This window comes from Emydura macquarii, unplaced genomic scaffold (assembly GCF_026122565.2).
Source record: "Emydura macquarii macquarii isolate MOO-44397 ecotype Brisbane River unplaced genomic scaffold, CSIRO-AGI_Emac_v2 contig_2107, whole genome shotgun sequence".
Classification (NCBI taxonomy): Eukaryota; Metazoa; Chordata; order Testudines; family Chelidae; genus Emydura; species Emydura macquarii.
Genome location: NW_027132244.1, coordinates 325,041 through 352,418, shown reverse-complemented (window position 1 = coordinate 352,418; position 27,378 = coordinate 325,041). Strand labels below are relative to the sequence as shown.

General features: G+C 66.2%; 1 protein-coding gene across 1 annotated transcript; it reads left to right on the top strand.

Annotated features, from left to right (window-relative positions):
* The first annotated feature begins 6,531 nt into the window (after positions 1 to 6,531).
* Positions 6,532 to 26,126, top strand: LOC137160028 (telomerase protein component 1-like). Its single transcript, XM_067558486.1, has 54 exons — positions 6,532 to 6,600; positions 6,800 to 7,043; positions 7,250 to 7,393; positions 7,684 to 7,818; positions 8,660 to 8,821; positions 8,898 to 9,155; positions 9,323 to 9,444; positions 9,540 to 9,697; positions 10,160 to 10,269; positions 10,559 to 10,649; positions 10,840 to 10,999; positions 11,078 to 11,270; positions 11,484 to 11,636; positions 11,726 to 11,800; positions 11,947 to 12,062; positions 12,311 to 12,370; positions 12,452 to 12,601; positions 12,970 to 13,146; positions 13,227 to 13,347; positions 13,950 to 14,074; positions 14,445 to 14,558; positions 14,639 to 14,756; positions 14,874 to 15,092; positions 15,330 to 15,499; positions 15,998 to 16,151; positions 16,237 to 16,416; positions 16,574 to 16,666; positions 16,780 to 16,912; positions 17,253 to 17,403; positions 17,668 to 17,807; positions 18,024 to 18,112; positions 18,307 to 18,421; positions 18,786 to 19,002; positions 19,205 to 19,322; positions 19,484 to 19,608; positions 19,682 to 19,778; positions 20,056 to 20,211; positions 20,537 to 20,749; positions 21,044 to 21,197; positions 21,493 to 21,705; positions 21,849 to 22,009; positions 22,210 to 22,326; positions 22,410 to 22,517; positions 22,597 to 22,723; positions 22,804 to 22,868; positions 22,969 to 23,101; positions 23,179 to 23,321; positions 23,542 to 23,663; positions 23,871 to 24,017; positions 24,098 to 24,464; positions 24,575 to 24,686; positions 24,832 to 24,944; positions 25,192 to 25,296; positions 25,846 to 26,126. The coding sequence occupies exons 2-54, from the start codon at positions 6,810 to 6,812 to the stop codon at positions 25,984 to 25,986; spliced, it is 7,674 nt and encodes a 2,557-aa protein (XP_067414587.1). The 5' UTR covers positions 6,532 to 6,600; positions 6,800 to 6,809; the 3' UTR covers positions 25,987 to 26,126.
* Positions 26,127 to 27,378: the final 1,252 nt, after the last annotated feature.

The window sequence follows — 27,378 nt, the reverse complement described above, 5'->3', positions numbered from 1 at the left end:
CTGAAAAACTGTATCTCGTTCCTAACCATCAGCTAGAACAAATGAAACGCACCTCTGGTGGCGAAGAAAATATCAGAACCACAACACCTTGCCAGCTGGATTCAGAAATGAAAGACATTCTTCAAAGATCCGGTTTATCCAACTACAAAAAAAGCTAAACTTTACAAAAGGGTCTACAGAGCTACCTGGTACTGAGCAAATTGGGTGAAGCTGAAAAGACTAAAATAAGTCTCTTTCTCCCCAAGCAAGAGCGAGGGCAAATGTGCCCTCTTAAAGCCGAAGGACGTTCATCGGCCTTCGTCGCTCAGGAGTTATTGGAGGGGGGGAATCCTCGCTATAAGAAAAAAGCTGAACTATTGTTAAACAAACTCAGAGAGCATAAAGATGTTTCTTCTTGGGACGAGAAAGGAGGCTTTGTGTACCAGGGGGGTAGCGGTTGCGGGTTCTCACATGCTTGATTTAGTCAGGGGCGTTACCGGGTCTTATTTTTTCGCTAACAAGAGGACTCCTAACAGGTGAAATGGTTTTCTGAAAGCCTTGGCAGAGCCGAATGTGCCTGTGTCCATCGTAGGGCATGTTACCAATAAAGAGTTTTTAGAATGTCTAAAAACATAGCTACAGCCTGCTGGCATCCCACCCCGCCCTTTTAGAAATGGACCTGCTAAAAACCGTAAGCACGAGTGGTTAACGGTGTAAAGTAAACAAAAAAACAGGGCGTGCTTTACTGAGGCACCTCTTTAAACTCACGACAAGGCAGACATGTCTGAACACATTGAAACGTATTTGGGACGGGCCTGGACACGCCTGACTTTGTCCCTTTTACAAACTGCACCGCCATGTGGTCATTGTCTGCCAAATTGTTTGTACGCAATTTTAAAATCTGGTCAAAAGATAAACCCTTACTCCCGTTTCTTTAAAAAAAATATACAACGCAAGCCACAGGTTATAGTGAGAGGATGCTGTAGTCATCTCTGTGAAACACAACGTTATCAGAGTTACGGTTTTAAAAAGTCATAATAGATTTAGGAAATAAAACACTGCCTGGGGGAACTCCGTAGGAGTCAAAGAATTCACCTGGCCCCTGCTTTGATTAGACGGCCAGCCAGTGTTCCCTGGATAGGTTATGGGAGGTCGTGTTAACAATAAGCCCCAGAGGTCTTCTGGACAGACACAAGGCCCTTCAGGAGCAAGTCGCCAGGAAAAACATCTAAAAAAGAAGCACCCTTTGCTAAAAGGTGCCTTAACTGCTTCGTGTTCATAATCACACTGAGTCAAACAGGACTTTCTTTCTCTGGTTCACCTCCATTACGCTATCTAAACCCTCATCCACTATCACGTTGACCGTGGAGGGCAGCGTCCTTGTGAACCGTGCCTCCGCTCTGAGGTTTCTGGTTTTAATCAGAGAAGAATGATTGGCATCTTCCTGGTCCGGGATCAGACAGGAGGCGAAGAGCCTGTAACCCTGGATAAATTCACCACGGCCAGTCAAGAGTCTTTTATGTATTTCCTGGTCAATCTGCAGGAGTTGCACGTTCCCCTTCTCACAATCAGGTTGTAGAGGTTTATTCGGCACTGCTTCACATCCCCAGATAAGGCTGCGAAATTAATGATACAACTGCCAGCCAGAATACTGAGTACCTTTATGCCCACCCTGTCTACAGTTGGTGGTCGTTAGAGCGTCTGCGTTTCCCAAATGGACCCCCGGTGTCACTGTTGCCCGTTTTACAAACAGGGGCGATGAAATAACATGCCCTTTATCATTCGGGTTGGCGTTCCCGCTCAAAAAGTATCTTTGCCACGCGTGAGTTTGATTTTCAAGTCCACCCGTTCAGGAATGGTTTTTCTTGATAAAAGAAGTCACCGTGTAGAAGCCCCAGCAAATCCAACTCCCTGCTGCTGGCTGTTCGTTCAGCCCAGCGCATAAACCCGCCATTACCCACACCATCCAAAACGGTGCTCTCGGGGGCTGTGTCTTTTTGAACCCACCACCATGCGGAAAACTGCGTCATGAGGCCGTCATGTCTGTATCAAGGCTCTGGAAGGGGAACAATTGTTCCTCTGGCTGATAAGACTCGAGTGCCGGTGAGCTGGTTAAACAGGGTGGCGACGGGGTCATTTGTGGCGGTGGCGATGTCTGACCCATCTCCTTTCACAACCTTGCCAGCACATGTACAGCAGTGTGGTGTTACGGTCTAAGGAACGGTCCCCGTGTCCCGAAATAACAAATGCGCATTCACCGTTAAAAACATAAAAGTGATTCTCTCCATGCCGGTTTGAGTGAAATAGATCCGGTTCTGATTTGGCACATTCGTCAGAACGACAATGAATGAAAGCCTTTTTAAAACTATAACCCCTTCACCGCGGGCAGCGCTCCATTTCCTCTTCTCAGGGAGCCTTTTAGGTTTATGGCTGAGGCATATTCTGGCCACATTTTTTTTAAAGGGCCTAGGAGGCCCTGCAAATGGTGGGTGTGATGCTGCTTTTTTTCTCCCCATCATCACTAGACCGGAGCCTTCTTGTTGCATGTGCTCTCCGGTTTTGTCCTGAACGGCCCCAGAGGCATGGTTCCCGATGTCTCTAGTTACATTTTTTGCAGCTGTTTGCATGTGAGGTTTAATAATTTCAACACCACTTCTCGAAAGCGGCCTGGCTTTTCTAAAAAGACTGCGGAATATGCCTCCTAAACCAGCCCCGTACATGACAGGTGATCCTTAATATCCCAGCAGGACATGATCAGCATGGGGTTGTAGAGTTCCTGTACAAAAAGGGGTCCCTATCATTTTTTGTAGTCACCATTCTTCAACTTTTCTGAGGCACAAGTGCAGTTTAACAATCACCTTCCCGAAACTAAATGAAACATGTTTATTCTGGTCCATCTTATTAAAATAATGATGGTGCCTCTGTGTTACTTACTCATGGGAACGTCACATGGTTTGTTATACGTGACAGCGATAAATTCGTTGTTCCTGCCTCCAACAGGAACACAGCGCAACAGTGGGGTGCAGGAGTCCCCCACTAATTGATGTTCCACTATGTCCGTGTAACACATAAAGAGTTAACCCTTCCCTCCCCTGTGAAGTCTGCAGGCCGTGCAGCTATCTTACATGGTTGATTCAAGGTCGTTCCCAATATTGCTGCCAATTCTCCCCGGGCGGAAAAAAAAAAGTACTTTTCATGGTTTGCTTTTAACCGAACCCTTTTGGTCACCGCATCGTGAATGACTCTGAGCTTTGATTTCTCAGAATCTTTCTCAATGCTCTGCATTAAATGCTGGATGCTTGAATAACGACCGGCTTCTCTGTAACGTAGGCATAAGCCATAAATCGTAGGAGAGCGTGTTCCACGAGTGACAATAATGAATTTCTGATAAAGCGACATCCCAATGACTGATCAAATTTAAAGGCTTGGCCAGTTTTATTGTAAAATTGGAACTAGTGTTTTGAGAAAATGCCCCCGCAGAGGCGTTGCTAGATAAGGCAACGTAAAAGCCCCCTTCTGCCATTTATCAAAGGTCTTGAACTTGAGACGCTTTAATCCAACTGTTAAATTTTTCATGCCATTTCACCAGAAAATACTCGTTTCTCCGTTGGCCTTTCTTTGCTGGAATCTTATCTATCCTGTGAACACGTGGGTTTACTTTTTGTAATTCTTCAGGGTAAAAAGAGCCTGCGATTTCCTCTTCTCCGTACTCTTTTCATGCCTACACAAGTCGCTGTCGTAGTAAAAAAAAACCCAGACATGATATATATTTAATGAGTAAAGCTTTGTTGATATCCCTTTTGAAAAGGACCCTCCGTTTTCTATACCCTTCCATGATCCCCTTTCTTAAAAAACACTCGTGGCGTCTTAATTGTAAAACTATCCCTGTAGATGGTTCTACACACACGCTCAGCACATTAGTGTGTGTCATGTCAATCGGTTGGCCTCTGATAGTTCTGTGATAACTTCTTTTGTAAAATATCTCCACACTTTTGATTTTCACGTTCTGTTAAACCCTTCCACGACCTCCGCCTTCACGTCGTTATTGGTAGCAAAATGGTGTACACCTTGTTGCTTAAACCAAATTTTTCAGGCTTTCTTTAAAAACTCTTTTCCTCGATCTGTCTGTACTTTTTGAGGCCTGCAGCCTTGTCTAAAAATAGCTTTGAATGCATTTGCCACCTCTTCCCCGGTCATATTCGTTAGGAATACTGTCCAGGCATATTCAGACAAAATATCTATCACCGTTAAAATATATTTACGACCATCATTGTGGTTAGAGCAGGGCGTCATGTCAACCAAATCTGCCTGCCACTGTGTATCCACATCAGACACCACCATTTTATTTCTCTTAAATTTAATTCTTGCCGGCTTATGTACAATGTAAGCCTATTGAGCTTTAAGCCACGCTGCAACCTGCTTTCTGGTCAAAGTTTTCCCATGTTGGTCCTTTCTGACCTTTAGAGCTATACAAGTCTTTTGTATTATACACAGAATCTTCATCAATATTCAGAGGGGGGTTTGACACTTTAGAGGAAGGACCTGTTAGGTAAATAGTTTTATAATCTATTTGACAAATCCTCATACACATCAATTGGCCAATTTTTGCTGACCGCTTTTTTGATCGGTCTATCAGCAGACAGGGTGTGCCGCTCCGCTTATGCTAATTGAGGGGGTGCCAGTGATCTCGGATTTGGTCCTGGATTTAACTGAAACCCAGAAAGAATCTGTTAGGCCTCTGGGGATTGTTTCTTTACAGCAGCCTCTAGCTGAAGAGGGAAGGGACGTTTCTGTGAAAAATGGTTTGTTGCCAAAAACTGCCCCTGAAGGAAATAAACCCCCTAGCAGCGTTTGCAAGCAGTTTTCTGCAGTGAAGGGGGGTGGAAGTGAATTGATGGGGTCAGCCCAGGATGAGTCACTGCCTGTAGCAAGCCACCGTTTCTGTGTTGTGAAAAGTGGTTCAGTTTCGAACTGCCAGAGCTTTGCAGATGTGAATAGCGTCCCTGACTTTGTTTTGGAAAGGGCCAGGTTGGAGACCTTGAAAAAGGTCCCAGATGAAGTGAAAATTTATTAAAAAGCTGAAACAGCCCCGTAACTGAGTGGCTGTGCCGGATCATTACAGTGTGGAGACAATGAGGTTGAAACCTGACCGTCTCCAGGCTGTTAGCTCTGAGTGAACAGAGAGTACCTCAGTTTCCCAGAAAAGCCTGAGCAGCTAGTTACACAGCAGGACAGATGTGCTGTTGATCTCTTGGGAAAACAGGGAGCGGGTGGCAGACAAATTCCCACCTTTTGAATATATCGGGGAGTCTCTTAGTGGACTCAGGTACGTGTGGGGCTAGGTGGGGGAACAATGGAGGAACATCAGAACCCTGTCTATGAGAGGCTAGTGAGAACGGTGGATGTCTCTTTAAAACCAGACTGGAAATGGATTAAAGGTTTGAAAAGGAGTGAACTAGCTAGTGTGTGTGAATGCAAATTACCTGCCCACTGTCTGGGAGAAAGATCCACCCCTGGCTGCTAGCAAGGAGAACTCATCTTGGGCATGGCCAGCGGAAGGTGGGTGGAATGTGCCTGGAAGGGCTCTGAATTAGAGCCACAAGAGGGATGAGTTTGTTAGGGCTCGATGGAAAATGTTTCTTTAGAGGGGGCCAGAGTGGGGGCCCAAAGCCTCGCCCCAGCGGGAGGGTAATGTAGAGGTAACGGCACAAGCAGTGGGGAAGTGTGGGTCACTGGTGAACTAACTAAACCCTTACAACTGTGTGTAAAAAATGGAATAACAGTGTTACCGCCCTGCCCCACGCCTACGCCGACTTGCAGACCTGTGTCCTGCAGCTGCCCCCCCCCCCGGCCCTGGGGGAGCCCCCAGTGCTGCCCCCCCAGCCTGCTGCCCCCCTCCTGGCCCCCCAATGGGATGAGAGAGCCCCCAGCGGGTGTGGGGGGCACCTGATTTTCCCCCATGGGACAGCCCCCCAGCACCGCAGAGGTGTGTGTGTGGGGGGGGGGGGGTCAGGGCAGCCGTGAGCTGTGGCAGGTGGGGGGAAGCTGGGGGGGCGGGCACCATCGGAGTCGGTCAATAAAGAGGGGTTCAAAAACTGCCCCCTCCCCAGCTTAGTCATTTCCCACTCGTGGGGGGGGCGGCCTCGGATCCCCCCCGGCCAGAGCCAAGATGGGCTCAAAGCGGGCGGGGGGAGCCCGGACTCCTGGGTTCGGCGGGGCGGGGCCCGGACTCCTAGGCTCTCTCCAGGCTCAGAGAGGGGGCGGAGCCCGGAGCCGGCGTGAACTCGGAGTCCGTCCGGCCCCGCCCCAGGAGCTGATCCGGTTCCGTGTCACCGAGGCGGGTGAGGCGCGCGCTGGACACGGGAGCGGGATGGGGGGCGGGGAACCGTACGCCTCGGTTCTCTCCCGGCTGGGGGCAGTGGGGTCTAGTGGGTGGAGCGGGTGCGGGCTAGGAGCCCGGACTCCTGGGTTCGCCGGGGCGGGGCGGGGGGCGGAGCCCGGGGGGCGGACCCCTGGGTTCTCTCCAGGCTCAGGGAGGGGGCGGAGCCCGGAGCCGGCGTGAACTCGGAACCCGGCCGGTGCTGCCCCAGGAGCTGATCCGGTTCCGTGTCAGCGAGGCGGGTGCGGCGCGTCCTGGACCCGGGGGGGTCAGGGAGCCCCAGGCCCCGACCCCGCGATGGGGGGAGCCGGGGCAGATCCGGGGCAGGGGGGATCGTGCTGTGCTCCTCCCCGGAGGGGGAGCCGGACGCCTGGGTTCTCTCCGGGCTGGGGGAGGGGCGGGCAGCCGGACGCCTGGGTTCTCATCTCTCCCCTCTCGCAGGTGCTGCGCTATGAAGACTCCAGCCCCGGCCCCCGGCCGGCTGCAGAGCCCCTTCCTGGGGGGCCGCGATCCCCCGGCCCCCGCCTGGGTGGAGGAGACCCGGGCCCGGCTCCTCCGGCCCCTCCCGCCTCCTGCCCCCTGGCTGAAGTCCCTGCTCCCCACGGCCGCCCTGGCGCCCCGCACCGATGGAGCCGAGGGGGGGGCCCCGGCCCTGGCCCCCCGCGTGGAGCTGGAGCCGCCCTGGGTGAGACGGGCGGGGGCTGAGACCGGGCGCAGCTCGTGACACTGGTGGGGCTGCAGTGCTTGGGCCGGTCTACGGAGCGGGTGATCCCGGGGACCCCACCCCGGGCGGGGAGAGGGGGTGTGGGGGGGGCACGGCGGGGGGGCGGCCGGGGTGGGGGGCACGGTGGGAGTTTCTCCCCCGTGGGTCACCCCCAGCTCTCCCCTCAGTGGGTCGGCACGACCCCCGAGCCCCCTGGCTCGCTGCCCCAATACAGCCTGACGGAGCTGCTGGCCGAGCCGGGCCCGGAGCCCCTGGAGCAGGAGGACCCGAGTCTCCCGCAGGGCCCTAGCCAGCACCTGAGAGAGTGCAAGGTGAGAGGGGGCGGGGCCTGGACTGCTGGGTTCAGTCCCTGTTCTGGGGGGCGGGGCCAGGATTCCTGGGTTCTATCCCTGGGGGTGGGACGGGGGCAGGGGGCAGGACTCCTGGGTTCTGTCCCTGCTGGGGCGGGAGGGGCAGGACTCCTGGGTTCTATAGTTTCTGGGGGGGCGCTGGGGGCCAGGACTCCTGGGTTCTATACCTGCTGTGAAGGGGTGGGTTCGGGGGGCACTGGAGGCCAAGACTCTGGGGTTCATCCCACTAACCCCCCCATGCCGGTGCTCAGCTGGCCCTGGTGAACCTGACGTGCTGCTCCCTGGTGGAGGGGCCGGAGTGGGGGTCTCCCGAGGACCCGACGCGGGGCCTCCTGCTGGGGCTGTGCGAGGAGCTGGCCCGGCTGGAGCCCGAGTTCATCCTGAAGGTACCGGGAACCGGGGGGTGGGAGGCGGGTGGCCCCCCTGCCAATGCCACAGGTGGGTCTCCGGGCTCTGGGGGCTCCTGCTGCGGTTAGATCCTGGTGCCCCCTGTGCCGCGTTTTGCTCTCTGCCTGCCGGCCATGGGGACAGCCCCCCTTTTCTTGCCACCCCAGGGGACCCCCCGTCGCCAGATCTGGGTTCGGGTCTTGCCCCAGACTCCGCTGCTGGGCCCGGCCTGTCATCCCCGAGCTTTGTCGTCTCTGTCCTCGGCCTGGCCCGTCGGGACCCGCCCCGTGTTGCTCCCGGCCCCGGGATTCTCCCCCCGATGCATTCGATTTGGGAACAGGAGAGGGAGAAACAAAAATGGGGGGTGGGGGGCGGACGGTCCAGACAGCAGCTGCGAAATCCATGCAGATCCGAGTCTCCGGTGCCCGGCTGGACCCTGAGCGCAGGCTGTCCCTGAGTCGGGGACGTGGCGCCTGCCTCGGGCTCGTGGGGTAGTCGCTGGCCCCCAAGGAGCCGTTGGTGCGGACGTTATCGGCCGGGGGGGTGTTGCCCGGGAGCACGGGGTGCTGCGCTCGCCCCCCAGCAGTCCCCTGCGTGTGTCTGGATGTCACTAGGGGGCGCTGTTAGCTCTTTTCCCAGAGGGTACGAGCTAGTTTTCAGTGCAGGGAGATGGGGTGTGTGGAGCCAGCCAGGCTCTCTGTGGGGTGGGGGGGCCCAGCGCAGCTGGAGCTGAACCCCCGCCTCTGAGCAAGGGGGAGGCGTCTCAGGTGCCCAGGTCCTATCCCTTGCGCTCTGGCCGGGCTCAGGACTCCGTGCCTCAGTTTCCCCCCTGCCCCGCAGGTCGCCCTGTACGCGCGCCAGGAGCTGAACATCCGGAGCACAGCCAACTTCCTGCTGGCCCTGGCGGCCCGGCTGCCGCCCTGCCGGCCCCACCTGCGTCGCTACCTGTGCGCCGCCGTGCAGCTGCCTTCCGACTGGATCCAGGTGGTGAAACTCTTCCAGGTAACGGCACCCCCTCCCCCTTCCAGTGGTGGGCAGTTCCACTGGCCAACGCTGACCCACTCCCTCTCCCTCGCAGAGCCTGGCGGGCGCCGAGCATCGCTTGGCTCCGCTGCCCCGCTGCCTCCGCACCGGCCTAGCGGACAAGTTCCGGCAATTCGACGCCTACCAGCTGGCCAAGTACAACTCCCGCAAGGTCCGCGGCAAAACTGGGAGTCGCCCGCGGCGCCGCCGGGGGGGTCGGGGACCCAGGAGTCCTGTAGGTGACCCTCAGCCCCGAGAGCCCAGGACGAAGAGAGCCCGGCTGCGCCAGGAGTCCGACGAGCTGCAGTCAGAGGTGGGGGGGGCCTAGTGGTTACAGCCGCGTGGAGTGGGGGGAGGTGGGGAGCAATGATTCCTGGGTTCTCTCCTGGCTCTGGGAATGGAGCGGGGTCTAGTGGTTAGAGCAGGGCGGGGGCGGCCAGGCCCCAGGACTCCTGGGTTCTCTGCGCTTGTCTCCCGCAGGTTGCCAGTGAGCAGTGGGCCCCGGAGCCGCCCAAGAAGACTCGGTTCTCCCTGAAGGTGCTGATCCGCTGGCTGCACATCTCCGAGCCGGCCGAGCACGTCATGAGCCTTCTGGGCCGCAGGTGAGAGCCCTCGGAAGGGACCCAGGCGTCCTGGCTCGCCCTCCCCACTCGGCCCTGCTAGGAACCCCCCTATCTCTGCTGCCCTCCCCACGCAGGTACCCCTCGGACCTGAGCTCCTTCTCCCGGAGCCACCTGCCAGGGCCCTGGGACCCCGCCCGGGCCGGGACCCGAATGAAACTCCCGCAGCCCCAGACCTGGGACCGGCAGCTCAGTCAACGCGGGAACAAGGCGGCGGTCTGGGAGGAGCTGATCGGTAAGGAGCGGGATTGTGGGGTGCTGCGCTCGCCCCTCAGCAATGCCCTGTGTGTGTTTGGATGGCACCAGGGGGCGCTGTTAGCTCTTTTCAAGGGGGTGCGAGCTAGTTTTCAGTGCATGGAGACGGTGTGTGTGGTAGGGTTTGTTTGGGGCCGTAACCCCCCCCTCCCCCGGCCACCTGAGGAGAGCCTGATCTCGGGGGGCAGTGGGAGGCGCCGCGCTGGTCTGTGATTGGACCGTGGGCCGGCAGGATGGCGCCGTAGCTGCTGGTATCTCCTCCACGGGCAGCCGGCCCCTTGCCCCGCTCAGTGATGGAGGGGTTGGTGGGGGGAGAAGGGTGGCCTGGTCACCATGGGTCCCCCAACGCTGCAGCCAGCCCGGTGCCCCTGGGGACACGGCCCCACCCACCAACTGTGGGGGTTGGGGGGTGCCTGACGCCAGCCCTGGGGTCCCCTCGCAGACTCCGGGAAGCTGCCGTTCATGGCCACGCTGAGGAACCTGCGCAACATCATCCGGGCCGGGGTGAGCGAGCGGCACCATCAGTGGGTGCTGGAGCGGCTGCAGAGCGAGGTACGGTCCCCCTCGGGGACCCCCAAACCCTCCACGGGTTCCCAGATCGAGGTACGGCCCACTCCACGGGACCCCCACCCCCTCCATGGGTCCTGAGAGCGAGGTACGAGACCCAGAACCCCCTCCACGGGTCCCCAGAGTGAGGAACGGCCCCCCATGGGACCCCGAAACCCCCTCCACAGGTCCCTAGAGTGAGGTGGGGACCCAAAATCCCCTCACCTCCCCGCCGGCAGGACGGCTGCAGTGGGGGGGGGCAGCTGAGATCCCCCTGACACCCCCCAATTGGCAGGAGTCCGTGGTGCACAGCCGGCAGTTCCCCTTCCGCTTCCTGGCGGCCGGGAAAGTCATCCGGGACATGGAGGAACAGCTCAGGCTGAAAGGTGAGACCTGACCGGCCAGGAGTTGGGGGGGCGCCGGCGGGGTGGGCGAGGGGGCTGTGGAGTGGGTGAGGGGTGCCAGGGCTGCGGGGGGGGGTGAGGGACACCAGGGGGGCTGCAGGGCAGGAGTGACGGGTGCTGGCGGGTCGGAAATGAGGAGCACAGTGTCCCCCCTCCCCCCTCTGCCCCCCAGACAAGCCGTTGCCCTCCGGAGTGCGGCTGCTGCAGGAGCTGCTGCTGCACCGGAAGATGTGGTCGTCGGGCTGGATGCGCCAGACGCTGCGCATGGCCCTGTGGGGCTCTGTGCTCATCCGCCCTATGAAGGCTGAGAGGCGGCGGCTGAAGAGGGCCAGGTAAGGGGGGGCTGTGGGGCTGGGCGGGGGGCCAGGCCGGGTGGCGGCTGACGGTGGCTCGTGTCCCCCCCTCCCCAGGAAGCTGCGCCCCGATCCCGCCCTCCTGCTGCGCTACCGCCAGGCCCTGGATGCCGCCGTCCGTGTGTCCGCCCGGCACAACCTGCCCCCCCTGCCCGGCCGGACCCTCATCATCGTCAGCGCCGCCGAGGCCATGGCAGTCCCCTACCAGCCGGCCCGCAGGCTGCGCGGCCCCAGCCAGGAGGCCATGACGGTGAGTCTGGGCGGGGGGAGAGGGGTCTGTGCTCGCCCCATGGTGGTGCCCCGGGGGGCTTGGGCAAAGCGGGGGTCTGGGGGCGGTGCCCCGTTGGGCTCTGTGCCGCCCCATGGCGGTGCCCTGGGGGGCGGAGGGGTTGTGCTCGCCCCACGGCGGTGCCCCGGGGGGCAGGGCAGGGCCGGGCCCAACTCACATCTTCCCTCTCCCCAGGCACTGGAGGTGGCCCTGCTGCTGGGCCTGATGTGCCGGGCGGTGGCGGAGCAGGCGCGCCTGGTGCTGTACGGCCGTGGCGGCTGGGAGGAGGCGCCAGTGCTGGCCGGATCGTTGCTGGAAAACGTCCAGAGCCTGCACCAGCGTGCCCAGGTGAGAGTCTCACCCCCCCCCCCCAATCCACCACCCCATGGGGGTCCCCAGCTGTGGACCCCCCCACAGCTCACCTGTCTCTCCCCCAGACCATGGCGGAGTCGAGCGACCGGCCCAGCTCCCTCAGCGACGTCCTCTGGGACCTGGTGGCCCGTGGGGAGCTGGTGAGTCTGCTGCGGGGCAGGAGTGGGGGGCAGTGGGCGGGGGGGCTGTGGGGCGGGAGTGAGGGGCGTGGGGGGGTTGTGGGGTGGGAGTGAGGGGCACTCTGCCGGGGGGGGCCGTGGCTGACTGTGCCCCCTCACCCCCCCAGGTGGACACAATGCTGGTGCTGAGCCCCACCCCCACGGCCCCCCCTGCCCTGCGGCTGCTGCGGGATCGAGTCGCCCCCGGGAGCCTCTTCGTCAACCTCAGCCTGGAGCCCTGCGAGTATGGCCCCTCCTACACCCTGCCCCACACCCCGCCCAGCTTATGGGGGGATCAACTGGGCTTTCACAGGGGTGGGGGCCCCGGAAAGCAGCAGGGGCTCCCCGTGGCTGTGGGAGGAGGTGGGGGGGGACTCTCCCTGGCTGAGGGGGGTGGGGCAGGGGAGGGGCATGGGCTCCCCATGGTTGTGGGGGGCAGTGGAGGGGCAGAGGTGCCCCTCGGTTTCAGGCGCCCCCCCCATGTCGTTGCAGGAGCCGGGGGGGCTCTGCGCAGACGGTGCAGCTGGCCGGGTTCAGCGAGCAGGTTCTCAGGTGAGTCGGGGGCCATGGGGGGAGGACGGGGGGGGGGTCCTTGGGGCTAGGCGTGTAACCGCTCCTCCTCCCACCCCGCAGGTTCCTGGCTGCCCGTGGGGCTGCCCAGCTGCTGGAGCACGTGGGCCGGATGGACAAGATCCACGGGCTGCCCCCCCCCAGGGGGGCGCCCCCCCAGCACCCGGAGCTGCCTCTTGGCCCCGCGGCCTCACCCCACACCTACCGGAGCAGGTCAGGGGCCGCGGGGGGGTCTGGTTCTGCGAAGGAGTCATGGAGGGGCTGGGGACGGGCTGGGGCATAGAGGGGCCCATTGGGGGGGGCAGATCTGGTCACGGTGGGGCATGGGGCCGGAGGGGAGGGGCTCATCGGGGGAGCAGGGGGCCAGGAGACGGGTGGGACTGGTGGGAAGTGGGGCTGGGGGCTGGAGGGTTGGGGCCAATTGAGGGGGGCAGACTGGGGCCAGTCTGTGGGCACAGAGGGGCAGGGCTGGTTGTGGGGGGGACCGGCATGGGGCGGCAGGACAGAGGGGCCTATCGGGGGGTGACGGTGATCATTGGGGGGCCAGGCCAGGGCTGACGGTTCCCTTCCTTCCCCCCCAGGTGGCGCAGCCTCCGCATCTTCATCTCCTCGCCGGTGCGGGACATGTGGGGCGAGCGGGACGTGCTGACCCGGGCCGTGCTGCCCGCCCTGCGCGCCCGCCTGGCCCCCTGGCGCCTGGCGTTGCACGAGGTCGATCTGCGCTGGGGCGTCACCCAGCAGGAGGCGCGGCAGGAGCGGTGGGTGCCGGGCGGGGGGCCGGGCTGGGTGGGAGTGGGGGACAATAGGGGGTCCCGCTCACCCCACTTCTCCCCCGCAGGCAGCTGGAGCTGTGCCTCTCGGAGGTGGCCCGGAGCCAGCTCTTCGTGGGTATCCTGGGCGAGCGTTACGGCTACGTGCCCCGGGAATACACCCTGCCGGATGCGCCCCCCTACGAGTGGGTGAGTCCCGTGGGTGCCCCCCAGCGTGATCGGGGAAGGGGCGGGGACAGATGCCACACCGCAGCCCCCAGCCCGCAGGGCCCTGCCGCTTGGTGGGTGCGGTGGGATCCGGCTCCCTTGGCCGCTCGGGTGTGGAGCTGCCGTCTGCCTGGGCACCTCCTTCACTTGCTGATGTTGCCCCCCCTCATCCTCGGGGCGAGCCCCACGTCCTCAGCAGAGACCCATGGAGAGCGAGGTTCCCCCCATGCTCCGGGGCTGGGAGATGAGGAGAGGGGAGGTGCCCCATGCCACCACGGAAGGGCCTCGCCAGTCTGACCTGGGGGGTTGATGTGTCAGCCCACGCCCAGCTTCGTTGTATGTGGGGCCTGCTGGGGGGTTGCGTCCATGGGGGCAGGTGCCATGGGGAGAGGTTCTAAGGGGGCCGTGGGTGATGGAAAGCCCCCGGTGCCGCTGAGCTTGGTGGATGCAGTGGGATCCCGGCTCCCTTCAGCGCAAAACCCTGGCAGGTTTCTGCCCTGTGGGGCTGCCCCTCCGAGAGCTGGGGGGCAGTCGGTGGGAGCCTTGGGTCCAGGGGTGACGGGGCTCCCCTGCTATTGCTACAGGTGAAGTCGTACCCCCAGGGCCGCTCCATCACGGAGCTGGAGGCCGCGCAGTTCCTCAGCGGCCAACAGGACCCCGGCTCTGCCGTCCCAGCCTTCTTCTACCTCCGCGAGCCGGACTTCCTTGGGTAACCGCCCCACGGCGGGGGCAGGGAATGGGGTGGGGGGCCTCTCCTGGCTAGGGGCACCCATCTGCTCTCATGGGGCCTTTCCCATGTAGGGGGCACTGAAATGGCCCCAGGGTGGAGGGCAGCTGGCTTGGGGGGGGGGCGGGAATGGGGCATGGGACCTTTCCTGTCTAGAGGGCGCCAATCCAGCCCCATGGTGGGGGGTTGGCTGGTTTGAGGGCAAGGGACTTGTCCCCTCCCGGGGCAGGGGGGAGTTGGCTGGTTTGGGGGGCAAGGGGCCTGTCCCCTGCAGGGGTGAGGGGCCATCCAGGAGTGGGGCAGGGGCACTGATCCAGCCCCATGGCGGCACCCTGAGCAATGTGTGGGGCAGGTCGGTGCCAGAGGCCTGGCGGGGGGACTTCGCGGCGGAGTCGGAGGCTGCGCGGTGCCAGGGGGAGGCTCTGAAGCAGCATCTGCGCCAGCACCCGGGGGCGTCCATCCGCAGGTAACGGGGGCTCGGTGTGGGGGGGGGGGCGGGGCAACCCCAACCCCGCCCCTTCTCACGACCTCGCTCTTGCCCTCCAGCTACAACTGCCGGTGGGGCGGCGTGGCTGGGGGCCATCCCTACGTCGAGGGGCTGGAGGACTTTGGGGCCCGGGTGCTGGAGGATCTGTGGGGCGCCCTCCAACGCCACTTCCTGCAGGTGAGCGCTCGGGGGGGGGGCGGGATCCGGATGCCTGGGTTCTGTCCCGGCTCGGGGAGGGGGCTGGGTGCCCGAACGCCTGCCCCACACGCTGACCCCATCTCTGCCCTGCCGCAGGCCGAGCCGGTGCCCCCCGGGGGCGAGGAGGAGGACAAGGAGGGGCAGGAGCTGCAGGCCGCCTTCCAGGACTCCCAGCAGGGCCGGTTCTGTGCCCGGGCCCAGCTGCTGGGGGCCCTGGCGGAGCGGGTGCGCAAGGGGCGGCCCCCCCGGCGCGGGGTAGGGGGCGGGCTCTACGTGGTGACCGGCCAACCTGGTGATGGCAAGACAGTCTTCATGGTGAGGCGGGCTGGAAGGGGTGGGGCCTGGTGGGTCGTGGGTGGGGCTTGGAGGAGGGGGAGGGGCTTGGTGGGTGTCGGGTGGGAGGGGCTTGGAGGAGGGGGAGGGGCTTGGGACCTGGGTCTTCAGGAGGCCCAGTGGGAGGGGCTTGCGGGCTGGGAGGGGGAGTGGCTGGGGTCCGTGAGGGAGGGGCCTGGCAGGGCCCTGTCCCCAGCTCACCCGCTGCCCCTCCCCCAGGCGGCGCTGGCACGGGAGCTGAGCGCCCACCCCCCCGACCAGTGCCTGGTGGTCACCCACTTTGCCGGAGCCGGGCCGGGCCAGGCCAGCGCCAGGGCGGTTCTGGGCCAGGTCTGTGCCCGCCTCGCCCACCTGCTGGGCCAGCCGGCCCCGCCCCCCGCCTCCTACAGGTCAGGATGCCTGGATCCCTGCTGGCCCGGGGGAGGGGTCCCGTGCTGGTGGATGCGGGGGCCTGGGAGCCAGGACACCTGGGTCCCATTCTGGCTCTGGGAAGGGGGTCCACTGGTTAGAGCAGGGGATGCTGGGAGCCAGGATGCCTGGGTTCCTCCTGGCCTGGGGGGAGGGGTCCCATGCTGATGGATGGGGGGTGGCTGAGAGCCCGGATGCCTGGGTTCTCTCCCTGAATGGGGGCGGGTCTAGTGGGTTAGAGCAGGGGGCCGGCCTGGATGCCGGGGTCCCGGGGCTGGGAGGGCAGTGGGGTGTAGTGGTTAGTGCAGGGGCAGGCCCGGATGCCGGGGTCCTAGGGCTGGGAGGGCAGTGGGGTGTAGTGGTTAGTGCAGGGGCAAGCCCGGATGCCTGGGTCCCACGGCTGGGAGGGCAGTGGGGTGTAGGGGTTAGCGCGGGGGCCGTCCCGGACGCCTGGGTCCCATGGCTGGCTGCCCTTGCAGGGGGCTGGTGGCCCGCCTGGTAGGGCTGCTGGCCGCGGTGGCCGGGTCTCTGCGGGGCACCCAGCGCCTGGCCGTGCTGCTGGATGGGGCCGACCAGATCCACGGGGATGGGGGGCACCTCGTCTGTGACTGGCTCCCCCCACGCCTCCCCCCGGTAAGCCCCGCGCCCCCCCCCCCGCACTCCCCATTCCCCCCCCTTCTGCCCCGCACCCGCTCAGCCCCTCTCCTCTTCCCCCCAGCGCGTCAGCCTGGTCCTGTGCGTGGCCGAGGGGGCCGAGCTCCTGGGCTCGCTGCGGCGCCGGCCGGACATGCTCCTCATCCCCCTGGGGCCCCTGGACCCGGCCGCCCGGGCCGCGCTGCTCCGGGCCGAGCTGGCCCCCTACGGCAAGCGGCTGGACGAGTCGGCCTTCAACGACCAGGTGCGAGGGGCCCGGACGCCTGGGTGTGCTGGGGGCTCGGGGAGGGGGTGGGATCTAGGGGTTACAGCAGGGGGGAGCCAGGATGCCTGGGTTCTCTCCCGGCCCTGGCTGGGTGTGGGGTTCCCCGCCCGCCATGACCCCATCTCTGCCTGTCCAGATGCGGCTGGTGCTGGTGAAGCGCGGGGCCCGGCAGCCCCTCTACCTCACACTGCTGACCCAGGATCTGCGAAGCTTCACCTGCTACGAGAAGGTACCTCAGCCCGCGGGGGAACCCCGGCGTCCGGGGCTCTCCCGCTAGGGACCCCAGGGGAGGCGAGGCCAGCAGGGGACCCCGGCATCCAACCCCTCGTTCCGTCTCTGCAGGTCTCCGAGCGGATCCAGGCGCTGCCGCCCTCCCTGCCCGCGCTGCTGCAGCACCTGCTGGGCTGTCTGGAGGAGGAGCACGGGGCTGAGCCGGTGGCAGTGGCCGCGGCCGCCCTCTGGGCCAGCAGGGACGGTAAGAGAAGAGTGGGCCTGCGTTCATCTTTGTGGCTCCCCGCCCGCCCCGCCCCAGAGCTGGCTGCATCTCGGGGGCCGAGCGAGCTGTCTCCGCGCAGTTATATGTGGCAGCTCCCCGGCTGCTCTGTGCAGGGTTATATGTGGTGATTCCCACCCCACCCCAGAGCTGGCTGCATCTTGGGGGCTGGGCGAGCTGTCCCCACGTAGTGTTATATGTGGTAGCTTCCTGCCTGCTCCGCCCCAGAGCTGGCCGCATCTCTGGGCCCGGTGAGCCCTCCCTGCGGCGGGTGTCCCTGCAGCCCCGTCTGTCCGTGACCACTGTGCGTCCATCCCCACAGGCCTGCTGGAGCGAGATCTGCTGTCCCTGCTCCGCACGTGGAAGGAGCTCGACCGGGCGCCCGTCACCTGGGAGGCAGCCATGGCTGTTGGGAGCCGCGCGGCCATCAGCCCCCCTGCCCCCATCTACGCACTCATCTGGAGCCTGAGGGAGTGAGTGGGGCCCGGACGCCTGGGTTCCCTCGGGCTCTGGGGTGGGGGGCGGGGGCCCGGACGCCTGGGTTCCCTCGGGCTCTGGGGTGGGGGGCAGGGGCCGGACCAGACACTGGGTTCCCTCGGGTTCTGGGGGCCCAGACGCCTGGGTTCCCTCGGATTCTGGGGCGGTGGTTCCCTTGGGCTCTGGTAGGGCCCCGGCTGTGTCCCCATCCATGGAGGGCCGGGAGCCTCTGTTCTCTCTCCCCCCGTCTCTCCCCCCAGGCTGGCGGGGGTCTGTGGAGGCCCCTCGCAGGCCCCTGGCTCACGGCTGCAGCTCGCTGGCGCCCTCCTGCGGACGGCCGTGGAGCGACGCTACCTGCAGCAGCCAGACCAGCAGCGGGCAGCTCACGTGCTGATAGCAGGTCAGGGGCTCGCCCCGCGGGTCTTGGGGGGGTTGCATGCCAGCTCCCCACATTTGTTCCTGCCCCCCAGCCTTCCCGACCTGCCAGCCTCCCGCAATGGACATGCTCCTGGGGGGTTTGTGCCCCCCCTGGGCTGGATCCCGAGGGGGGGCAGGCAGCTGGGGGGTGCTCAGCATTGTGGGTAACAGCCCCCCCATCTCTCCCACTGCCCCACAGCTCATTTCTGGAGACTCTGCGACCCGGACGAGTCCCGGAGCTTCCAGGGCGGCGAGTCGGGGCCCCTGGTGGAGCTGCCCCACCACCTGGTGCGTCTGGGGGGGGGGTGGGAGGGGCAGGGGTCTCGACAGTGAGTGGGAGGGGAGCCTCGGAAGTGGGGCTCAATGGGCAGTGTGGGGGGCTGGAGGGAGGGCGGGGCTCAGTGGGGTGGTGTGGGGGGCTGGAGGGGACGGATGAACTTGGGGGGCACCAGTGTGACCCCTCCCCCCCCCGGTTCCGGCAGGTCCGCGCCGAGCGCCCCGACCTCCTGGCCTCGCTGCTGAGCGACCTGCGCTTCGTGGCTGCCCACGCCCGCCTCAGCCTCCTGCCCGCCCTGCACCGCGCCTATGCCCTGCACGGTGAGCGCAGTGGGGGGGCCACTGGGGAGCACGGGGGGGCTGCCAGGGGACTGCCGTGGCTGGGACGGGGTCGGGGGGGTACTGCAGGGTCCCAGGGGGATGGTGTGGGGTCGTGGGGCGCTGGGGGTTGGATGGGGGTGGGGGGTGCGGTGTGGGGGGGGCCTGACATGGGGTAGTGGGGGGGCTGCTTTGGGTGGGTGGGCAGCTGCAGGGTCCCAGGGGGCTGGTGTGGAGGGCGCTGGGGGTCCCAGGGGGCTGCTGTGGGGTCCCAGGGGCATGTGGGGCGGTCTGAGGGGGGGCGCGAATCCCCTGCCCCCCCCCCCCCCGACTCCCCTCTGCCCCCGCTGACTCCCCTGCCCCCCAGCCGGCTGCGGCCAGCCCCACGGTGAGGTGGAGGCTGTCCGGGCCGTGGTGCAGGCGGGGGGGGCCCTTCTCGCCCGCAGCCCCTGGCTCCTGGCCCAGCTGGCGGCCAACGCGCCCCACGGCTCCTCGCTGGACCCCCAGGCCCGCGCCCTGGCCCCCCCCGGCCAGCGCCTGCTGCTCTGGCGCAACAAGCCGCAGGACGCCCCCCCCGCGGACAGGTAATGGGGCTGACCCCCAGGGGGACCTCCCTGCGCCCTGGGGGGCGGCTCCCACGGACTGGGGGGGGGGTGCTCATCTCCGCTGTGGGGGAGGGAAGGAGTTGGGTCTCTGAGGGGCAGGACCATGGGGGGGGCAGGGGCTGGGTGCTTGGCTGCTCCTCGGTCCCCCCACTCACCCCTTTCTCCCCCCTCCCCCCCCCAGCATCACCCTGGCCCTGCCCACGACCCCCACCTGCGTGGCCCTGTCCCCCTGCGGGCGCCGGGCAAGCGTGGGCACCGCGGCCGGGACCCTGCACCTGCTGGACGCGCAGAGCGGCGAGGTACAAGGGGGGGGGCTGGTAATGGGAGGATGCAGGGTAAGAGGGGTGGATTCGGGGATCTCCGGCTGTGGGAGGGCACTGGGCCATGGTGCAGTTGGGAGCTGGGGGGGTTCGCGGGGAGGGGGGGCTCTGCTGTCTCACCCGCCTTCCCTGCCCCCCAGGAGCTGCGGACGCTGCAGACGGGCGGCGCTGGGATCTCTGCCTGCGCCTTCCTGGGGGACGAGACGCTGGCCCTGGGCACCGCTGCCGGGGGGCTGGAGATGTGGGGCCTGCATGAGGGGAGCAGGTACGGGGGGGTCGGGAGGCTGGGGGGGGGGGGGTACCGGGGGTGGCACTGTGTTAATCTCTCTCCCTTACAGGCTGCTGGCGATCGAGGGGCACCGGGGCCGGGTCACGGGCTGCGTCTGCCCCGAGGGGCGCCAGCTGCTCAGCGTCTCGCTGGACGGGCACCTCAAGGTACCAGATCCCCCCCTTCGGCTCTCACTCGCCCCCTCACGTCCGGGGAGAACCCAGGCGTCCGGGGAGAACCCAGACGTCCGGGTTCCCAGCCCCCGCCCTGATCCACCCCTCTTCCTCTTTGGCTTTAACTTGCGCCCCCTTGCGGCTGGAGGGAACCCAGGCGTCCAGGTTCCCAGTCCCTGCCCCCCGGCTCTAACTCGCCCCCCTCGGGGCTGGGGGGACCCCAGGCGTCCGGGCTCCTCGGCCCCGCTCTGACCCACCCCCTCTTCCCCAGCTCTGGGACCCGGCCCGGGAGCAGCTGAGCTGGGACCAGGATCTCTCCTGCCCCTTGAACTGTGCTAGCCTCCACCCAGACGGGGGGCTCGTGGCCACGGGGGGCTGGGACGGGGCCGTCACCCTCCTGGACCTGCACAGCCGCAGCCTCCGCGTGGTATGTGGGGGGGAGGGCTGCGGGTCAGCAATGTGGGGCAGCAGCAGGGCAGGGCTGGTCTGGGGGGCTGCAGGTCGCCAGCGGGGCTGGGTGGGGGAAGGCTGTGCGTCGGAAGCGAGGGGCGCCGGTGGGGGGCTGTGGGTCGGCAGTGTGGGGCAGGGCTGGCTGGGCTGAGCTGGGGGGGGCTGTGGGTCGCCCGCGGGGCTGGGCTGGGGGACAGGGGGTCAGCAGTGTGGGGCAAAGCGGGGCAGGGCTGGACTGGGGGGCTGTGGGTTGGCTGGGCGGGGCAGGGCTGGGGGTCTGGGCTGACGGCGTCTCCCCCTAGGTGCTGGCCGGCCAGGCCGGCTCCATCCGGGCCGTGGCCTTCTCCCCGGCGGGCTCGGTGCTGGCCTCGGGCTGCGTGGGCGGCACCGTGCGGCTCTGGGCCTGGTGCCCGGCCACGCTCCTGGCCTCCTTCTCGGCCCACCAGGGCTTCGTCTGCCAGCTCCACTTCCTGGCGGGGGGCCGGGCGCTGCTGACGGCGGGCGAGGATGCCCAGGTGCGGCGGGGCCGGAGGCGGGGGGGCTGCGGGTGGGTCGGGGTCCCGGCAGGCCGGGGGGGCAGGGTGGGGGAGGGGCCCTGGCAAGGCAGGGTGGGGGGGACAGCATTAACCCTTGCTCTGTGGGTCGGGAGTGAGGGGGGCAGGATGGGGGGCTGCGGGGCAGGAGTGAGGGGCCCCGGCGGGGCAGGGTGGGGCGCAGCACTAACCCCTGTTCTGTGGGTCGGGAGTGAGGGGGGGCTGGGGGGGGCTGCGGGGCAGGGGGCCAGCACTAACTCCTGCTCTGTGGGGCAGGTCCAGCTCTGGCCGGGGCACCTGGGCCGGGACCGGGGCACGCTGGGCTCTGGGTCGCTCTCTCCTGCCCTCTCGGTGGCCCCCAACCCCCCCGGGTCCCTCGTTGCCATCGGGCACCATTCGGGCGACGTCTGGGTCTACGGCCCGCCCTGGGGTAAGTGCCCGGACACCTGGGTCCTTTCCCAGCTCGGGGGGGCGGGTCTAGTAGGTAGAACAGGACAGGCTGGGATCCTGGACTCCTGTGTCCTGTGGGGGGCGGGGGCTGGGAGCCTGGACTCCCGGGTCCCATGGGGGGGCAGAGTTGGGCACCTGGGTCCCGTGGGGGGGTGTGGGCAGGGGCTGGGAGCCCGGATGCCTGGGTCCTGTGGGGGGGTGTGGGCGGTGGCTGGGAGCCCGGACTCCTGGGGTCCCGGGGCGTGGCCCCCCCTGACTCTCCCCTCTCCCTGCAGGTGCGGCCGGGCGGCGCTGCCCCGCGGGGGGGCTGCCTGTGCCCAGCCTGGCCTGGCTGGGGGCCGCGGTGCTGGCGGGGGGCAGCGGGGACGGGACGGTGCGGGGCTGGCGGCTGGCGGCCGGCCCGGCCCAGCCCCTCTGGGAGCTGCGGGGACACGGGGGGGCTGTGCTGGGCCTGGCGGTCTCCCCCCAGCTGCTGGCGTCTGTCTCGGGTAAGTCCGGGGTGCAGGGGGGGGCACCAGGCTGGGGGGGGGGCTAATCGGGGGGGCAGGGTGGCTGGGCTGGCCGTGCCGGGGCTGTGGGGCGGGGGTCTCTGGGGCTGTGCAGCTCAGTCTGATCTGTTTTCTCCCCCCAGAGGATTTCAGCGTCTGCCTGTGGCCGGCTGAGACCCTTCGTGGGGCTCCCCCCGGCCCCCCTCCAGCCCCCCTGGCCGTGCTGCGGGCCCATGTCGGCGCCGTCACCTGCTGTGCCTTCAGCCCCGATGGTCAGCACCTGGCCACGGGGGGCAGGGACAAGGTATGGGGCAGCAGGGTGGGGAGCGGGTGGATAGCTGGGGGGGGCGGTGGGGCAGCAGGGTGGGGGGCTGGGGGTGCCGTGAGGCGGGCAGCTAGCTGGGGGCGCTGTGGGGCGGTTGTGGGGCAGCGGGAGGGGCAGGGGGGATAGCTGGGGGCGCTGTGGGGCGTCTCCCTCCGCCTCACCGCCCCCTCTCCCCGCAGACTCTGCTGTGCTGGGCCATGGGGGGCCCTACGCCCGCCGCCCCCCAGCTCTGTCATTCGCTGCCCTTCTGTCACCGGGACTGGCTGACCGGCTGTGCCTGGCTCGGGGCCCTGCTGGTGAGTGAGGGGAAACCGGGGGGGTGTGGGGGGCAGCTCCCCCCGCTGCTCCCCCCTGACACCCCTTTTGTCCTGCCCCCCAGCTCTCCTGCTCCGCCGACGGCACTGTGCGGCTCTGGGACCCGGCCACCGGCCACCAGCTCCGTGAGTTCCTGCCCCACTGCGGCCCCGTCAGCGCCGTCCTGGCCATGGTAGGCTCCGTGGGGGGCTGTCGGGCGGGGGGGGGCTCTGGGGGCAGGAGCCGTCGCTCACCCGCCCTCTGTGCTGCAGGGGGGGCACACGGTGGCGCTGGGCCGCGACGGGACGCTGGCAGCGTGGGACGCGCAGGGCGTGGAGCTGACCCGCTTCCCGGCCCATCCTGGGCTGCTGAACCAGGCCGCCGGCTTCATGGGACCAGGTGAGCCTCTGCCCCCCCACCCCCGGGCGCCGTGGGGCTGCCCCCCATCCACCCCCCTCACTCGTCTCTTTCCTTCGCAGACGGCGACTGGCTGGTGGCCACGGCCGGGTCGGACGGGCGGGCACGGATCTGGAGCCCCCTCGTGGTAAGACGGGGCCCCTCCCCAGGGGCGCCAGCCCCAGTCCTGCCCCACAGCGGGCGCTCCCGGCTCTGGGGCGCCCCCTAACTTTTCTCTCCCTTGGCAGCTGGGCCGCCCGCGGGCGCTGGTGGGGCACGCAGCCCCCGTCTGTGGTGCGGCCGTGGGTCCGGCTGGTGACCGGGCGCTGACAGTGTCGGGGGACGGGACTGTGCGTCTCTGGGCTCCCCCTTGCCTGGCAGGTGAGCGACCCCCCCCCCCCCCGGTGCCCCTCCGTGGAGAGAACCCAGGCATCCTGACCCCACCCCCTCTCTCTCAGCAGGAGGCGCTGAGGGGCCCGGCTGGCACCGTGGGGCCGTGTCCGCCCTGGCCTGGGCGCCCGACGGGCAGCTGGCGGTGACGGGTGGGGCGTGTGGGGAGCTGGTTGTGTGGGGCGGGGCCAAGGCCCTGGCCACGGCACAGGTAGGGGGCTGCTGGGGGCTGGGGGAGAGGTCTGGGGGGCTGCTGGGTGTGGGGGGGCTGGCAGGGAGGGGAGATGGTAGATGGTGGGCACTGGGGGTGGGTGATGTCTGGGGGGGCCTGCTGGGAGTGGGGGGTAGAAGATGGGGTGTGGAGAGATGTTGGGGGGCCGGCAGGGTGGGGCGGTCACAGGCTGGCCCCCGCTTACCCCCCTGACCCACAGGCTGGCCCCCGCGGCATCTCTGCTCTCGGCTTTGCCTCCCCCCGCAGCCTCCTGGTGGCATCGGCGGCCGGGGGCATCTGGCTCTGGGGCCTGCGGGGCGACCCCCATCTCGGGGCGCTCAGGTGAGTTGGGGGGCAGAGGTTCAGGGGTGTGGGCTGGCCCTGTCCCTAACTATCCCTGGAGGGAAGGGGCGCCCCCCCGGACTCCTGGGTCCCGTTCTCCGTTGCCATCTCTCTCCCTGCCCCCCGGCCCAGCCGCCTGGGTCCTGGGCGCCGTCCGTGCCGTGGGGCCGGGCCCCACACCGACCCGTCTCTCCTTCTCTCTTGCAGCCTGGAGCGTGAGTGCCCCCTGGGGGAGGTGGCGGCTCCCATCACCTGCGTGAGGCAGGCAGGGGCCCCGGGCTCCCTGCTGCTGGGCCTGGCCAACGGGGACGTGCTGCTCTTCCGGGCCCAGCTGGGCACCCTGCAGCCCCTCCGGTGAGTGGGGAGTCGGGGGGTGGGGGGCAGGCCCGGCCCTCTGCCTCCCTGGGGCTCATCCTCCTCTCTGCCCCCTGCAGCTTAGACAGCCCGGACGCCGGGGTTCCCGAGCCCCCTGAGTCCCTGGACGATCGGACTCAGGACGCCGGGGTTCCCGAGCCCCCTGAGTCCCTGGACGATCAGACCCAGGACGCTGGGGTTCCCGAACCCCCTGAGTCCCTGGACGATCGGACCCAGGACGCCGGGGTTCCCAAACCCCCTGAGTCCCTGGACGATCGGACCCAGGACGCCGGGGTTCCCAAACCCCCTGAGTACCTGTACGATCCGTTTGCGACCCGGGACACCGGTGTTCCAGAATCCCCTGAGTACCTGTTCGACGTGGGGCTGACCCCGGACGGGCACCTTCTGCTGTGGAAGGGGACGGCAGAGCCCACCCTGTGCCAACTGGTGAGTGACTGGGACGGGAACCCAGACGTCCGGGTGCCCTGCCCCCCCCTACCCTCCCACGCAGGGAACCCAGGCGCCCAGGCGCCCATGCGGGGATGTTTGCTCCGTAGACCTGCGGAGAACGGCAGGAACCGGAGAAATCCTGGGAGGCCCCGATCCGGCTCTGGGAACGTGCCACGGACGCCGACGCCAGCTGGTTCACCTGTGCCCGGCTCCACGACGGTGAGTCCTGGCTGGAGGGTACTGGGGGGTCCAGCAGGGACTGCGGGGCTGGGGGGCTCTGGCGGGGCTGGAGGGGTGGGAGTGGGGGGCTCCGGCGGGCCGCGCCAGGGGCTGTCCGGCGTCCCAGCTTTGTCCTGCCCCACAGACTCGTCCCTGCTCCTGGCCGGCTCCGACGGGACACTCTGGACCCAGGCTGCGTGGAGCCAGGCCGACGACGCGGCCGAGACCTGGAGCAGCGAGCGCTGGCAGCAGCAGCAGGTGAGCGTCTCCATGCCCCCCCCACCCCCAGCAGAGCCTGTCCCTCCCCCTCCACCCCCCCCGGGTCGATTGTCCTGCCCCGGTCCCTATCAGCTGCAAGCGTTTTTCCCTCCTTGCCCGTTGCTGCCGTGGTCACTAGGGTCCAGGGTTAACGCCGAGCACTGGGAACGCTTGACTGAAGCGGCTGGAAGCGGGGCCCCCCATGCCAGCCGGCTCTGTGACCCCCGTCCCGCCCTGTGCCCCCCAGGTCCACAGCGCCAAGGTGACGGCGCTGCACGTCTGCGGGGACTCGCTGGTGACGGCGGCGCTGGATGGCGACGTCAAGATCTGGGAACGCCGCACGCGGAAACTGGTGGGCGGCATCTGTGAGCTGGGGCCCTCCCCCTGACCCGCAGCCCCCCCCCCCCCACAGTCTGGGCCCCCTGCCCCAAACCTGCAGCCTCCTGTCTGCCCAGCCTACCCCCCCCAGCCAGCTCAGCTGCTGCCCCTGACTCCCGCCCCACAGCCCCACCTAGTGCCCCTCCCTCCCACCCTGCAGTCCCCTACACACCCAGCCTAGTCCCCCTCCACTCCTGCCCCACAGCCTCTAACGCCCCTCACTCCCACCTTGCAGTCCCTTTCTAGCCCAACACCCCCACCCCTGCTCTACGGGTGCCCCTCACTCCTGTCCCACAGCCCCCTGCGGGCCCAGCCCGGCCCTCCCCCACCCAGCTCATGCCCTTCACTTCTGACGTGCAGCTCCCTGCGCGCCCAGCCCGGCTCTCCCCCACCCAGCTCATGCCCTTCACTTCTGACGTGCAGCTCCCTGCGCGCCCAGCCCGGCCCTCCCTCACCCAGCGCTGCCCTTCCCTCCCGCCCCACAGCCCCAGCCCGTCTGACCCCTTGTTCTGTCTCCCTGCAGCTGGGGCACTTCCGTTGCGCCGCCCCCGTCTCCTGCCTGCAGCCCCGGCCCGGCCCGGCCTCGGAGCTGTACCTGGCCGCGGGCGACACCCTGGGCAACGTCTATTTCCTGGAGTGGGCCTGTCTGCCCCCCCCGCAGTAGCCCGGGCCCCCCTCGGCCCAGCAGGAACCAGCCCCAGCACCTACCTCTTGGCGGCCCTGGGCGGGAACCGAGCCCTGCCCCATGCTGCACCCCAATGCTGTGCGCGGGGTCCCCCCGAATAAAGCCCCCCCGTCAGCTCCCCAGAACGTGGTCTTTGTTCAACGGTGCCCGGCGGGGGCCCCGACGCCCCCCCACGATCCCTTACGACCCTGGTACCCGGCTGGCCTCGCTGTGGGCCTGAAGGGGGAGGGGGGTTCCCAGCTCCCGTGGGGGGTAACTGCCCCGGGGGATGGAAATTGTACCTCTAGCCCCCCTGCCCTGGCTTAGAGTAACGGGGGGCAGAACCACGCCCCGCTGTGGGGCAGAGCCCTGCCCCTTTCACAGCCTCCCTGCCCCCTCCTGCCGCTTGTGAATGGTGGGGGGCTGTGATGGGGGCTGGTATCAACTTTATTGATGTACAAAGACCCCCTCCCCCCAGCACTGCGGTGACCCCCCCCCCCGGCGGGCGGAAGGGGTCCGGGCCCCTTCCCAGTGGGGGGCATAGTGGAAGCATGAACTCGTTGTAGTGGAGGGTATAGCCCTGGGGGTTGGCCACCCACGGCCAGCCCCCCGGCCCTGGGGGAGAAAAGCCGGGAGTCCAGCCGCCCACGGATGCCAAGCCCATGGCGCCAGTGCCCCGGCTCCTGTGCCCCCCCCAGCCTGTGGGTGCAGGGACAGGCTGGGCGCTGGCATGAGCTGGTTCCCCCCGGCCTGGGCTCTGGCCCAGCGCAGCAGCCGTGAGGGGCTGGAGAGGGACACGTGGCCTTGCCCCCAACAGACACAGGCTTAGGAACCTTTCACTTCTGGGTCTCAGTTGAATCCAGAACCACTTCTGGTATATCAACTGACAAATCCTCCATCAGCACAAGCTGAACAGTACTTTCTGCCTCCTCCACAGACAGTACTCTGGGGATTACTTCCCCCAGGGGCAAGCCATTACCCCCAACAGACACAGGTTTAGGAACACTTCCTTCCTGGGTCTCAGTTGAACCCAGAACCACTTCTGGTATATCAACTGATAAATCCTGCACCAGCATAAGCTGAACAGTACTTTCTGCCTCCTCCACAGATAGTACTCTGGGGATTACTTCCCTCCCAGCAGATAAACTGCTACTTGTAAGACTCAAACAATTTGAGGTTTCTTCCCCTTTGTCCCAGCCCACATGGCTGTTCCCAAACAAACTTTTGGGGACCGGGGTAACTTCCCCCATGGGCAAGACATTACCCCCAACAGACGCAGGATTAGGAACCTTTCCCTCCTGGGTCTCAGTTGAATCCAGAACCATCTCTGGTCCAACTGACATAACACTGAAGATTTTCTCTCTCTCAGCAGATAAACTGCTCTTCTGGACA

Bases quoted from the DNA above. Each gene is read 5' to 3' on its own strand.
- LOC137160028 (XM_067558486.1), top strand. From the start codon at position 6,810: ATGAAGACTCCAGCCCCGGCCCCCGGCCGGCTGCAGAGCCCCTTCCTG. The intron at 16,667-16,779 runs GTACCTCAGCCC...CCGTCTCTGCAG, and splicing joins GCTTCACCTGCTACGAGAAG to GTCTCCGAGCGGATCCAGGC. The intron at 19,779-20,055 runs GTACCAGATCCC...CCTCTTCCCCAG, and splicing joins CGCTGGACGGGCACCTCAAG to CTCTGGGACCCGGCCCGGGA.